The 12,324-nt window shown below is 38.9% G+C and overlaps 1 protein-coding gene across 1 annotated transcript in view; it reads left to right on the top strand.

Annotated features, from left to right (window-relative positions):
* Positions 1 to 7,765, top strand: part of unc5da (unc-5 netrin receptor Da) — a 219,375-nt gene extending 211,610 nt beyond the window's left edge. The window contains exons 15-17 of the mRNA XM_058414709.1: positions 873 to 1,037; positions 2,232 to 2,410; positions 6,388 to 7,765. Of these exons, the coding sequence (XP_058270692.1) occupies positions 873 to 1,037; positions 2,232 to 2,410; positions 6,388 to 6,784 (741 nt within the window). The 3' untranslated portion in view covers positions 6,785 to 7,765. The remainder of the gene's footprint in view (positions 1 to 872; positions 1,038 to 2,231; positions 2,411 to 6,387) is intronic.
* Positions 7,766 to 12,324: the final 4,559 nt, after the last annotated feature.

Here is a 12,324-nt window from a genome sequence, read left to right as displayed (position 1 = left end):
GCAAATATTCATGAGCTTCAGATAGTTAGGGACGCTAGAGGGACAGTTATTGTGGGTGGGTTTGTTTTTTTTTGTTGTTGTTGTTTTCTACTTTATCTAAGTTTCAAAGATGATAATGCAAAAAATGATACACAACAGGTGTCCATTCATGCAAATTAATGGACACCTGTTGCTTGGTCACTTGCTTGTATGACACACTGTTATACACATATCTATTACATGTGTATAGAACTTACACTTAACGCACCATCATTTCTCTTCATTTATATTTTAACACTTTTATATCCCAAACAAACAGGTTTTATTAATGCTTCAGGTATCCTTATGTGAAAATGACCAATAATAACATCTGGCTGAACAGGTGTGATGGAAAAAGAGCAGGAAATAAAGACTAGAAAGATGTAGATAAAAAAAATAAATAACGAGAGGAAAGTGCATAAAAAAGACAGATATAAGAAAGAAGAAAGAATGTAAAGTACTGAATGGTTTAGGGAAAGCCTTTCATTTTGGACACACAGATACAGTTGTTGTACTAATTATTGGGCTTTTAAGCAATTTGTGTCTGTAAAAATCTACTGACCTTACTACTTATTGAGTATAATTATTATTACTAAATACTTGATGCTTACTTACTTATTACCCAAATGTACCTTGTTCTTCACACAAGCCTGAAGTTCATCTTCCCTATGAACAGAACTGAGAAACTGGTCAGCGGTCAGTCCATTCTATTGATAAATGGAGCAGAAATAGTTTAAAACAACTCGTAACTTTACACCAACTTTATGTGGAAAGTGGACCTTATAAAGTGGCCTTTAATCCTAGATTCTCTCTCTCTCTCTCTCTCTCTCTCTCTCTCGCTCTCGTCTCTGCAGGAGTTCTCTTTCACTCGGGTCTGGTGCAGTACTGCATCTCCTTTGCATTGTGCCTTCTCTCTGCAGTGCCACAACACAACGGCCAATCAGCTTTCGTGTAAGATCAGCGTGCGGCAGGTCAAAGGTCATGAGCAGATCCTGCAGATCTGCACCACCGTGGCTGAGGTGCGCAGCATACACCGACACCCACAGGAGAGCACAAACAAGTACAGTGTGGCAAGCAAATACTTCCACACGCTCACACTAACAGGAAAATATACAGGATGTAGTGCCAGATTCAAGAGTCGATCTGCATGCATGGAATAAATAAGAATAAGTAGTGGTATATGATGTGCAGTATGTTACATGTAGTTTAACAGTATCTCATAGTGACATCAGATTGATTATACAAAGCTCTGGGTGGTCAAGGCTCTCGGTTCAAGCTCCATTACTGCAAAGCTGCCACTGTTGGACAATTGAGCAAGGCCCTTAACCCTCTCTGCTCCAGGGGTGCTGGATCATAGCTACCCCTGTGCTCTGACCCCAATTTCCTCAGTTGGGATAAGCAAGGAAAAGAATTTCACTGTGCTGTAATGTATGCTTGGTGATAATAAATGCTTCTTCTTCTTCATAGTGTGTGTATACTGTATATTATATGCATAGAGCATCCATGTCTTGTCTAACATGCAAAAAGAATATGCACTGCATCAAGTGCTATTTTAGAAACTGCAAAATAACAAGGTCATTTTGTTAAATTCCAAAAAAAATTGGCATCATTAATGTATTTAATACACCCTGGACCGCACATCCACAGCATTTGGCAGACGCCCCAATCCAGAGCAACTTACATTGTTATCTTATTTTATACAACTGAGCAATTAAGGGTTGAAAGGCCCAGCAGTGGCAACTTGGTGGACCTGGGAATAGGAACTCATAACCTTCTTATCATTAGTCCAACACCTTAACCTCTAATCTACCACATCTCTGATACATGCAGCCATATTCTGACAATATACTAGACTGCTGTTAGATGTTAGTCCACATTTCTGTCAGGATTAAAGGTAAGTAGTGCTTCTGTTTAAAACCTGAGCCTGGAAATCTCTACACAAGAAAAGTACCTCAAAGTACATGTAGATTATTTTAATCATACTAACTGGACACACCGGAGAATGCATAAGCGACTCTAAATATGGAGATCTCTCTACAATAAATAGTCAAATTTAAGAATCCCATTCAGAAGCACTTACAAATATGGTGCACACTGTAGAAAAAGCACCAAATCGAGTGTAGGAGCATAATTTACAGAAATATTTATTTGTGGTTTGTATTCATTTTAGTGATTATCAGTTCTGTCCTTTGTCAATTTTTTTTTCTTTCCAGAGCCAAAGGGAAGTGGTGCCATTTTTCTCTCAGTCAGATTCTACCATTTCCTCTCAGACGGGAGACAAAGCTTTTAAAATCCCCCTCTCCATACGGCAGAGGATCTGTGCCACCTTCGACACGGCCAATGCCAAAGGCAAAGACTGGCAGCTCCTAGCCCAGAAACTGCACATAAACAGGCAAGACACACACACTTCTCACATTCATCAATGGATGGTTGTGTCGTCCAAGCACTTATTGTAATGTTCAATGTCATGAAGGAAGGAAACCAGATTAACATCAGCCAAATTTTAATGAGGAAACTGGGACACACTTTCTATGACTTAATTTATTTCAAAACCAGTTTCCATCCCCCACGGAAAGCCCTCAAACATACAGTATTGCTGCCAATTGCTCTTATCATGTATAAAATGCATTTTTAAAATATGCATCATTTAAAAAACAAAACTATCCCCAATGTTAATTTGCTCATCTTGGTAACAGTGCACATAAATGTAAAAGTCTATATCAAACGGAAAACTGTCACCAGTATACCAGGGGATTTTTCCAAGCACTGCATCTTTTGTACCAATATAGGCTGTCAAGTCTGAACGGTTTAAGAGGGAAAGTCTGTCTGCTTTTCTATGAAAACCACACACATGCTTTAAAGATTGGAGGATTTTGCTGGATTTTCCACCCGTCCAGCTCTGCAGGCAGCGTGTAATGAGACATGCTTCCTTGTTAAGCGGATTTCAGCAATTAACTCTACAGGATGTGTGTGAGATGGTTTAACCAGAGAGAGGTTAGACTGCTGAGAACAGTGCAGCACTGCCTCCTGCTGGAGAGAGATACATATTGCGAATTAGTTTAGTTTTAGCTAGCAGGTTCTTTTACAGTATGGAAGGTACCTGAAGTTCAACAGGCAAATATAACTGCTTGTTAGTACTATAAGTAATTGCTTACTAGTAGTAATAGTTATTAATTAATTGTAATTACATATTAGCTAATTACCAGGCTGTGAAATCACAGAGAATTAGCACAGCATTTAGCACAGAATCATCTTATTATCTCATCACTACCTAAAAGTTTTTGTTGTTCTTTCGGGTGCTCCCTGTCTGGGGTCGCCACAGCAGATTATTTAGTCCGCATGTTTCGATTTGGCACAGGTTTTATACCAGATACCCTTCCTGATGCAAACCTTCCATTTAATCCGGGCTGAGGACTGGGAATAGCGCCCCCACAGGTTAGCGCCCCCACGGCAATGAGAGCACAGGATCCTGCCACTGGACCACCAGAAGGCTGGTCACTTCCTAGAAGTGACATGTTTTAATTGGTTAAAAGAAAGTTTGAAAATCTGATAACTGATCTTCTCTTTCACCTCCTCAGTTCAGTGCAGTGACTATAGAAGAGCTGCTACTGACCTGGAGAGTTTGCCAATCTTTTTTCTCTCTCTTTTTTCAAAACATTTGTGAATAAGGTACTTAAACTGTTCCAGCAGGAGCAAGGTCTTCAACCTCACCTGAAAGAAATGTATCACACTATTCGAGGCCTCAGACTTGAAGGTCCTGACTTCACACTCAGCAGAAAGATGCCTGAGGGAATATCAGTGGTCTATACCAAAGGGTGCCAAAAACAACTTTGCAGGAATGTTACCTTAACCCCGCTGTACTGGAAACCACTCCAGACTTTACTGCATCTTGTTTTCCTGTCCATGAAAACCAGACACTATGTTCCTGCACAACAAATGCCCAGGCACACAATCTCAAATACTTTTCCAGAAGCATTAAATGTATGTATGTACAATAGATTACCATACTTCCATGACCCCTCTCAAAGTTGTGCAAGAATAAAGAGCTGGTCCATGGAATAATTTTAAGGTTCGGTCTGAAGCTTAGGTTAAATTCTCAAAGGGGACTTGAGAAGTGTGATTTCTTTATCCCCAGCCCATCTCATCACATTTTTACCAAAATACCAACTACCTTCCCTCTTAATAGTCCAACTCCAAAAACCCCAGACCTTGCAATTGAAGAGCCATTTTATCCACACAGCCTCAACATACTCCAATTAATTCTTTGGCCAGGTCTCATCCACCCATGCAGTCCTGCCATTTTGAAGATTTCTAACTGCCAAAGAAACCTCAGCTGCAGAGATAGATTCCAAAAAAAATAGAGATTTCTGGCATTGCTTCCTGAATGGAGAGCAAGTTTTCTAAGTTAAGGAGTTCCTCCGTGTTCCTTCCATCACTCAGCAATATCCCCAATAGATATCTGCTTTCTCTTACACTTTCTTCTGAGCTTGTGTATAGTCTCATCTCCTCTGCAAGCTCCATATTTTATGGCTTCTCAGAACTCCTGAGCTTCTGCAACTGATTTTGCTGGAGCCCTTCTGCCTTTCCTATACCTATAACTTGAATCAGGAGAGTCTCCTGTGGGCATTATTTAGAAGGCCTTCTTCATCTTTGAGGGTTTCCCTGACCACAGGTGTCCACCAAAGCATGCTAAGTATCTTCCTAACATATCCTTCCTGACAGTCTCTGTCAGCCTTACAGCAAAGGGCACTTTCTACTACCTCTGTGATTGAAGACTTGAACATGGTCCATTCACACACTATGCCTTCTAAGACTTCTACTGGTACAAGAGAGTTTTTCCTGAAGTGACAGTTAATTTTTGTCTCTCTCACCAAACCTTCTGTCAAACCCTCCTTAAGGTGCCTAGCACCTAATGTGAGGACTCTAGCTCAGCACTCTCTCACCACACACCAGCAATGGGAGCTTAGTTAGCATCTTTGAGGGTTTCCCTGACCACAGGTGTCCACCAAAGCATGGTAAGTATCTTCCTAACATATCGTTCCTTACAGTCTCTGTCAGCCTTACAGCAAAGGGCACTTTCTACTACCAGTGTGATTGAAGACTTGAACATGGTCCATTCACACACTATGACTTCTAAGACTTCTATTGGTACAAGAGAGTTTTTCCTGAAGTGATAGTTAATTTTTGTTTCTCTCACCAAACCTTCTGTCAAAACCTCCTTAAGGTGCCTAGCACCTTATGTGAGGACTCTAGCTCAGCAATCTCTCACCACACACCACCAATGGGTGCTTAGTTAGCATCTTTGCCCACTTATTACTCAAGTGTCCAAAACATATGGCCTCAAGGCTGATGATGCAATTGAAAATGCTCTAGTACCAATTACACTAATGAGCATCTTTGTGTTCGAACACAGTGTTTGTTATTGGCAATCTGTGACAACAGTCTAATTACATTTCTCTAATTGGGTTCCTCTCAATCCCACCCCTTCAAGTATCTACATTATTCCCAACATGAGCTGTCAAATCTCCCAATGACACTATGGAGTCAGTAGGACATACCTCCAGAAACACCATTTCCAAAGAATGGAATACACTGAACTGCACAACCAACAGTCTTTAGGAGTCATAATCTCATAGAGGCAACCCTCTTGTCATCTAAGACAAGCTCCCACTGCAAGGCTTTAGACTGGGGCGTATCCTCTAGTATCCTCTCCTCACTCAGAGAACTGTCTAGTGTGATTCCAGAATACCAGGCAAGAAGCTTGGTACCAGAGTAAAGATGATTGTAATAACTCAGGCCTTTTTGCTACCAGAGAAGTCACATCCTACTCCTCATAGGGGTCTTCAGGAGTGCACATGGCCATGCCATCAGGAAATAGGATGGACCTACTGGAACATTAAGGTCCCAGTGACACAGCATCATGGCACGGTCATGGGGCTCTTCATTGAAGTTATGAATTGTGTTGCTGTTGTATTCTAATGTTTGTATTGCTGTAAAATCAGTTAATTGACATGATTCATTAATATGTATTAACATAATTAGCACAAGTATTGACCTTTCTTCTACTTTATGCAAGAGACATAATTATTTATGTCCACCCTGAAGCTTTGGACAGCTGCCTGCTATAATTCATTCATTGCCTCATGAGTTTTATTCCTGGGATCGTTTATTACACCATTTTGCATCGTATGACTCTGATGTCTTTATTATTTAGTACAGTATGGTAATGAATATGACAATCTGTTTTTTATTGAACAGCCTTTGCCCATGTTCTCTGAGTGTTCATGTATTTATAACATACTAAACCAGCGATTTCTGTCTTGTTTATTAACACAGTCTACACTGTCTATCGTAATTCTTATTCTACAGAAATCTGGGTTATTTTGCATGCCAATCCAGTCCCTCAGCGGCGATTCTGTGCTTGTGGGAAGCTCAACATCAGGAACTTGGAGATCTGGACTCTCTGGCCAGTGCCTTGGAGGAAATTGGACGTGTCCAGGTCAAACAGTCTGGCAGTGTATGTAATCAGGACCACCCCATACAACAGGGGATCATAGGCAATCTGGACGAAACCAAACACCCAGCCAATTCTCTCAGCCGCACTTACTTAAAAAACTCCTCTAACATCACTAGCATGTTGGAAAAGTCTGAAAAAGTGGATGATATTCTTATCCTGGACCAGTCAAGATACAATACTGGCAAAACGTCGACTGCTGACCACACTATTGATCTGTACAGCAATGACTTAGACTCAGATCACACCTAGGGAATGTAACAGAGAACAAGCAGCCAATGGCAAAGTCTACTGAGGAGACTAGGAGCAGCTCCTCCCTTCGTTGGATTGTGGGGAAAAAAACAGGTTTTTGAGAAAGTCAAGGTTAAAGCGATGCAGTGGCACAGTGTTTGTGCATGAGAGAGACACGTGGAGATGTCATAAATATGACAACCTTTCACAATGGATTTATAGATCTGGACGATACAGCAGCTTGAGAAAAAAAAAATCAACAAATCAGAATTGGGATTGTTGAGGACCCAAAAAGGGGTGGGGATAATCATTTTAATCTCCTGCTCCCTTTCACACCATCTTTGACGCCGCCTAGTGGCATTATAAATATTTACCTATTCTGTGAGTCTCGGTTTTCAGTTTGAAACCATCTTGTTTTGCTTTTTGCTCTTTTCTTTCATTTGCAAATGAGACAGTAACGCCAAGATCTGTGCAGATGAAATGGAAGGAGAGGTGAACAGATTAGACCAGAAGACAGAGCATTATAACACACTCTCACATGCATTCCTATATAACAAGCAGTAACTTTGACCTGCTATGATGTCTGAAGATGGACCTCTTAAAACTAGAGTATGGAGATTATTTATGGAGTATTATGAAGAGACAGAGAAATGGAACTATTCTGTATTTTTTAAGGAATTAAAAACCAGAGGTTTTTAAAAGAATTAAAAAGAATCAAATTTTCCTGTGACGTTGAATAAGAGTTGTGATATAAGACTAAAATCTATATCGTGCAGTTACACGCTTTATGTCCCTTTAAGACTGGTAAATGATCAGACTTCCAGATTGGCAGGTCAGCTAGGACCTGTAGTACGTTATGACTCTGATGTAAAGATGTTTGTATTTTTGTGCAAAGGGAATATGTTTTGGCTCAGTGTTATGTCTGCATATATCTTAAATTTGAAAAAATAAATAAAATAAAATAAAATAAAATAAAATAAAATAAAATAAAATAAAATAAAAATGCACAGACTAGTATGGAGGACCACACTACAGAAAATTAACTATGGTAAACTGAAAATTGGCCAATTTCCTAATCAGAGAAACTGTACATATTTATATTTAATGCAGCTTCACAAAGGCTTTAAATGGATTATTAAGGAAGAAGCTACTTAACAGTGCTTTTATATGTGCATAGATTTTCCATCCAACACAATCAGTAGCATCATCAAATGTAGAAAAAATCTATTTTTTTTTCACTAAATAAATGACAATAACAATGTTTCAATTATAATAGTTTCATTTTTTTTTTTAATTATATGTCATTTCATTTTATCACCTAATTTAGAATAAATTTTTTTTTAATCTGCAGTACCACCACGGGCCACTGTGGGGCAGCAAAATCATTGGTGTTGATTATTGTAAAGACATTAAGAACTGGAAAAAGATATAATAAATAAATAAATAAATAAATAAATAAATAAATAAATAAATAAATAAATAAATAAATAGTAATTATTTTAATTAGAAAAAAAGAAATAAATACAAAATAAATAAATTATTAAATTAACAATTAAAAAAATTATTTTTAATGAGGATTTTTAAACAAAGATTTCTTAGTTATTATTATTTTAGATTAAGTTATTTACTACCTGGTCCTCTATAGCGCACATGCTCACACACACAGTGCATTGTCATTGTTATGTTTATTCCTTTATTTTTACCGACTTTACCTAAAAAATAAAATATATCTGATTTCACACCCATTATGCTCCTTAAATGTGTGTTGGTGTGTTTACTTTATGCTAATATTTTATCATTAATAATTAATGATCAGATCACTAAGATTGCTCTTGAAATGGAATTAAATTATGTAACTAATCTCGTGCCGAGAACATTTCGAAATAAACTTTTCGGGTCATGGGAACATCCATGTCATGCTAATCAGGGCTTGTCGACGTCTGTCTACATTATTTTCTCATGTTGTTAAGTTAACACTGTTAATGAGCCTGTGTTATTCATTTGCAAGTGTTTTGTAAATAATAGAGTTAAAATCTACAAATATCTGCTCTAAAAGAGACAAAATATTTGTACAAAAACAAATTTGCTCTCACTAACAGTATGTGCAAAAAGGAGAATAGTGTGAGGTCCGCAAACAGTGCAAACAGATCGATGGTTTGTGTTTACATTCTTTTATAAATATTAAAATGAAAAGCTCTATGATTTCAGAATAAAGGAAAGTGCATAGTGTGAAATGTCAGTTTAAGGATTTGTGTGTGGAAATGGATTTGTTTTGAACGCAGCCCAGCAAAATGGGTAGGAGATGATGCTAATGAAGATGAAACATATGCACAAACCTTTTTGTATGCAGTGTGTGTGTGTGTGTGTGTGTGTGTGTGTGTGGCTACATATCTGTCTGTCTGTTCATCAGTGTGGTGTATGAATGAAGACTAGAGCTGAATGTTGTGTATTTCAGAAAAGAACTAGTGTGTGTGTGTGTGTGTGTGGCTACATATCTGTCTGTCTGTTCATCAGTGTGGTGTATGAATGAAGACTAGAGCTGAATGTTGTGTATTTCAGAAAAGAACTAGTGTGTGTGTGTGTGTGTGTGGCTGCATATCTGTCTGTCTGTTCATCAGTGTGGTGTATGAATGAAGACTAGAGCTGAATGTTGTGTATTTCAGAAAAGAACTAGTGTGTGTGTGTGTGTGTGTGGCTACATATCTGTCTGTCTGTTCATCAGTGTGGTGTATGAATGAAGACTAGAGCTGAATGTTGTGTATTTCAGAAAAGAACTAGTGTGTGTGTGTTTGTGTGTGTGTGTGTCTGCACGCATTTGTGTGAGTCTATGTGTGTGTATTTGAGTGAGTATGTGTCTGTGTGTTTGTGTACGTGAATTTGAGTGTGTGTGTGTGTGTGAATTTGTGTGTGTGTGTATGTTGCCACATGTATTCTCTGTCATCTTTCCATGCTCCTTGAGAAAGAAACTCAATATAAATAAAGAAATATTTGTTTAACAACAGCGAGCTTTTGTTTGTTTGTTTGTTTGTTTGTTTTTGTTTCTCATTCATCTAATGAGTGTAAATTCTGAATATTTCCTCTATAACGTTATTCATTAAAAGCTATTTCACCCTCATGGACAGATGAACACTTTCCATTGTAAAGCTTTTAGGGAGACTTGCTATTGTAGAAAACTTCTTTAATAAACTTTCTAAACAATTTTGTTTGGTGACAAACTTTTTTAATTTAGCTCTATCTATCTATCTATCTATCTATCTATCTATCTATCTATCTATCTATCTATCTATCTATCTATCTATCTATCTATCTATCTATCTATCTATCTATCTATCTATCTAGGTGGCATAGTGGTTAATATATTTGCCTCCAGGGTCAGGGGTTTGATTCCCATCTTACGTTGTAGGCTGATTGAGATCTTTATAGTGACCATAGTGTGTGTGTCTGTGTGTGTGTGTGTGTGTGTGTGTGTGCTTTATGATGGGTTGGCATCTGATCTAGCGTGTCCCCTGCCTTGTGCCTTGAGTCTCTTAAGATAGTCTCCAGGTTCCCAACAACCCTGTATGGGATACATGGTACAGAAAACAGATGGATGGATGGATGGACGGACGGACGGACAGAAAACACCAACATTTATCCACATAAAGTGTTTTCCCAGAAAATATACCACATTCAAATGAGCACTCCTCCAGAGAGTTTCAATTGTTTTTGTGTTATCATGATTTCTTTCAGCCAGTACAAACCCACTTACTTAGAAAAGAGCTGAACTGTGTTGTCCTGCTGTTAGGATGCCTGTGCTAACTCAATTAAATATCTTCTTTTTTCCCCACTCCCTAACTGTCTTTTCTCTCTCTCTCTCTCTCTCTCTCTCTCTTTCTCTCTGCCAGATGAAAGGCCTCTCAGACACCCACTCCATTCGCATACCATTCAGTCCAGCACACACAAGACGCCTGTGTACTGCTGAGAGCGAGACAGAGAGAGAGATAGAAAGAGAGAGAGAGAGAGTGGTGTCAAGGAGTGTGAATTAGAAAGGTCACAGCTCAATGTGCAACAGTGGTTTTCAGAAAAAGACAGAGAGAGAGAGAGAGAGCAGCATAATACCCAAGCAGATAGAAAGTGAGATAGTATGAGAGATTGACAAAAAAGAAATAAAAAGCAGAGTCATGTGAGGCTCATAAGAGTCTAAAGAAAGACGAATGGCCTGAACCCCTTACACACACACACACACACACACACACACACACATAAACACAGTGCTGCTTTGGACATGTTTTGGAATTTACTTCCTCTGTAGCTTGGATACAAGTGCATGCTTCGCTTTCATCCATTTGATCACTGATCTACATGGAGAGTGTCTTCTCCTCCTTTTTATTTCACTCAGTGACATTCCTGCAGCAAACATAGACCAATTTAATTTTTTTTAAAAATGGTATTTTCGACCTTTTATTCTTTCTCTTCGTCTGCTTCTTTGACTCTCTCATGTTCATTTGATTTGTGGAATGCACGCTCCCATGATCTCAGTGGAAATGTGACTCAGAAGACAGAAAGAAAGAAAGAAAGAAAGAAAGAAAGAAAGAACAGAAAACCTTTGGGAAGAAAGTGTACTACGCTGCATCAACGTACACACAAACACAGTGCAAATAAACAAATTCGAGTCTTGGATGTCCAGAAAGAGAGAGAGAGAGAGAGAGAGAGAAGGAAAAGAAGAGAAACAGAGACAGTGACTTATCAAAAAGTGGATCAGTTTTGAATCCTTGTCTAGAAACTTAATTTGTCATAATTTGGTAAACATTTAAGAATGCTTCAGGGGGAGTGAAGGACAGAGAGATAAAGATAAGGATAGTCTCATAGTGTGTGTGTGTGTGTGTGTGTGTGTGTGTGAGAGAGAGAGAGAGAGAGGCTGAACATGTGCACACACACAACGAGTCGCATGCTTTGAATTACTGTACATTTGTACCAAGTGCCAACTGCTACAAACCAGACCAGACCATAGTCTCTCTTGCTCTCTCTCTCTCTCTCTCTCTCTCTCTCTCTCTCTCTCTCTCTCTCACTCTCTATCTCTCTCTCTCTCTCTCTCTCTCTCTCTGTCTGTCACACACACGTTCCATTGTAAGTTTAAAGTCACACACATGCACAAGCAATTATGTACGCATAGCGATCCAGCAGTCTCTGTCTCTCTCTCTCTCTCTCTCTCTCTCTCTCTCTCTCTTCGTCTCTCTCCGTCTCTCTCCTTATTTGTTCTCTGTCTATGTCTGTCTTCTTAGTTCATTACAGTGGCACCTAGGAATCGTTCCCTTTCTCCCTCCCCCCTTCTCTCTCTCTCTCTCTCTTTCTCTCTCTCTCTCTCTCTCTCTCTCACTCTCAAACTATGTATCTCGCTTAAATACCTATGCTTATTATTTGCTTGACCTTTTTTAATTAACCATGTAAGGTAAGCTGTGCAAGCAAACTTCTTTTTAAATTTTTCCATCCATTCATTTTCTGAGCCGCTTATCATATGCAAGGGCATAGGAAGAGTGGAGTCTGTCCCCAGGGGAATCAGGACATGAGGTGAGGGACACCCT

Source organism: Hemibagrus wyckioides, linkage group LG18 (assembly GCF_019097595.1).
Source record: "Hemibagrus wyckioides isolate EC202008001 linkage group LG18, SWU_Hwy_1.0, whole genome shotgun sequence".
NCBI classification, from domain to species: domain Eukaryota; kingdom Metazoa; phylum Chordata; class Actinopteri; order Siluriformes; family Bagridae; genus Hemibagrus; species Hemibagrus wyckioides.
The sequence above is the reverse complement of the archived record's forward strand: the minus strand, read 5'-3'. Positions and strand labels throughout refer to the sequence as shown.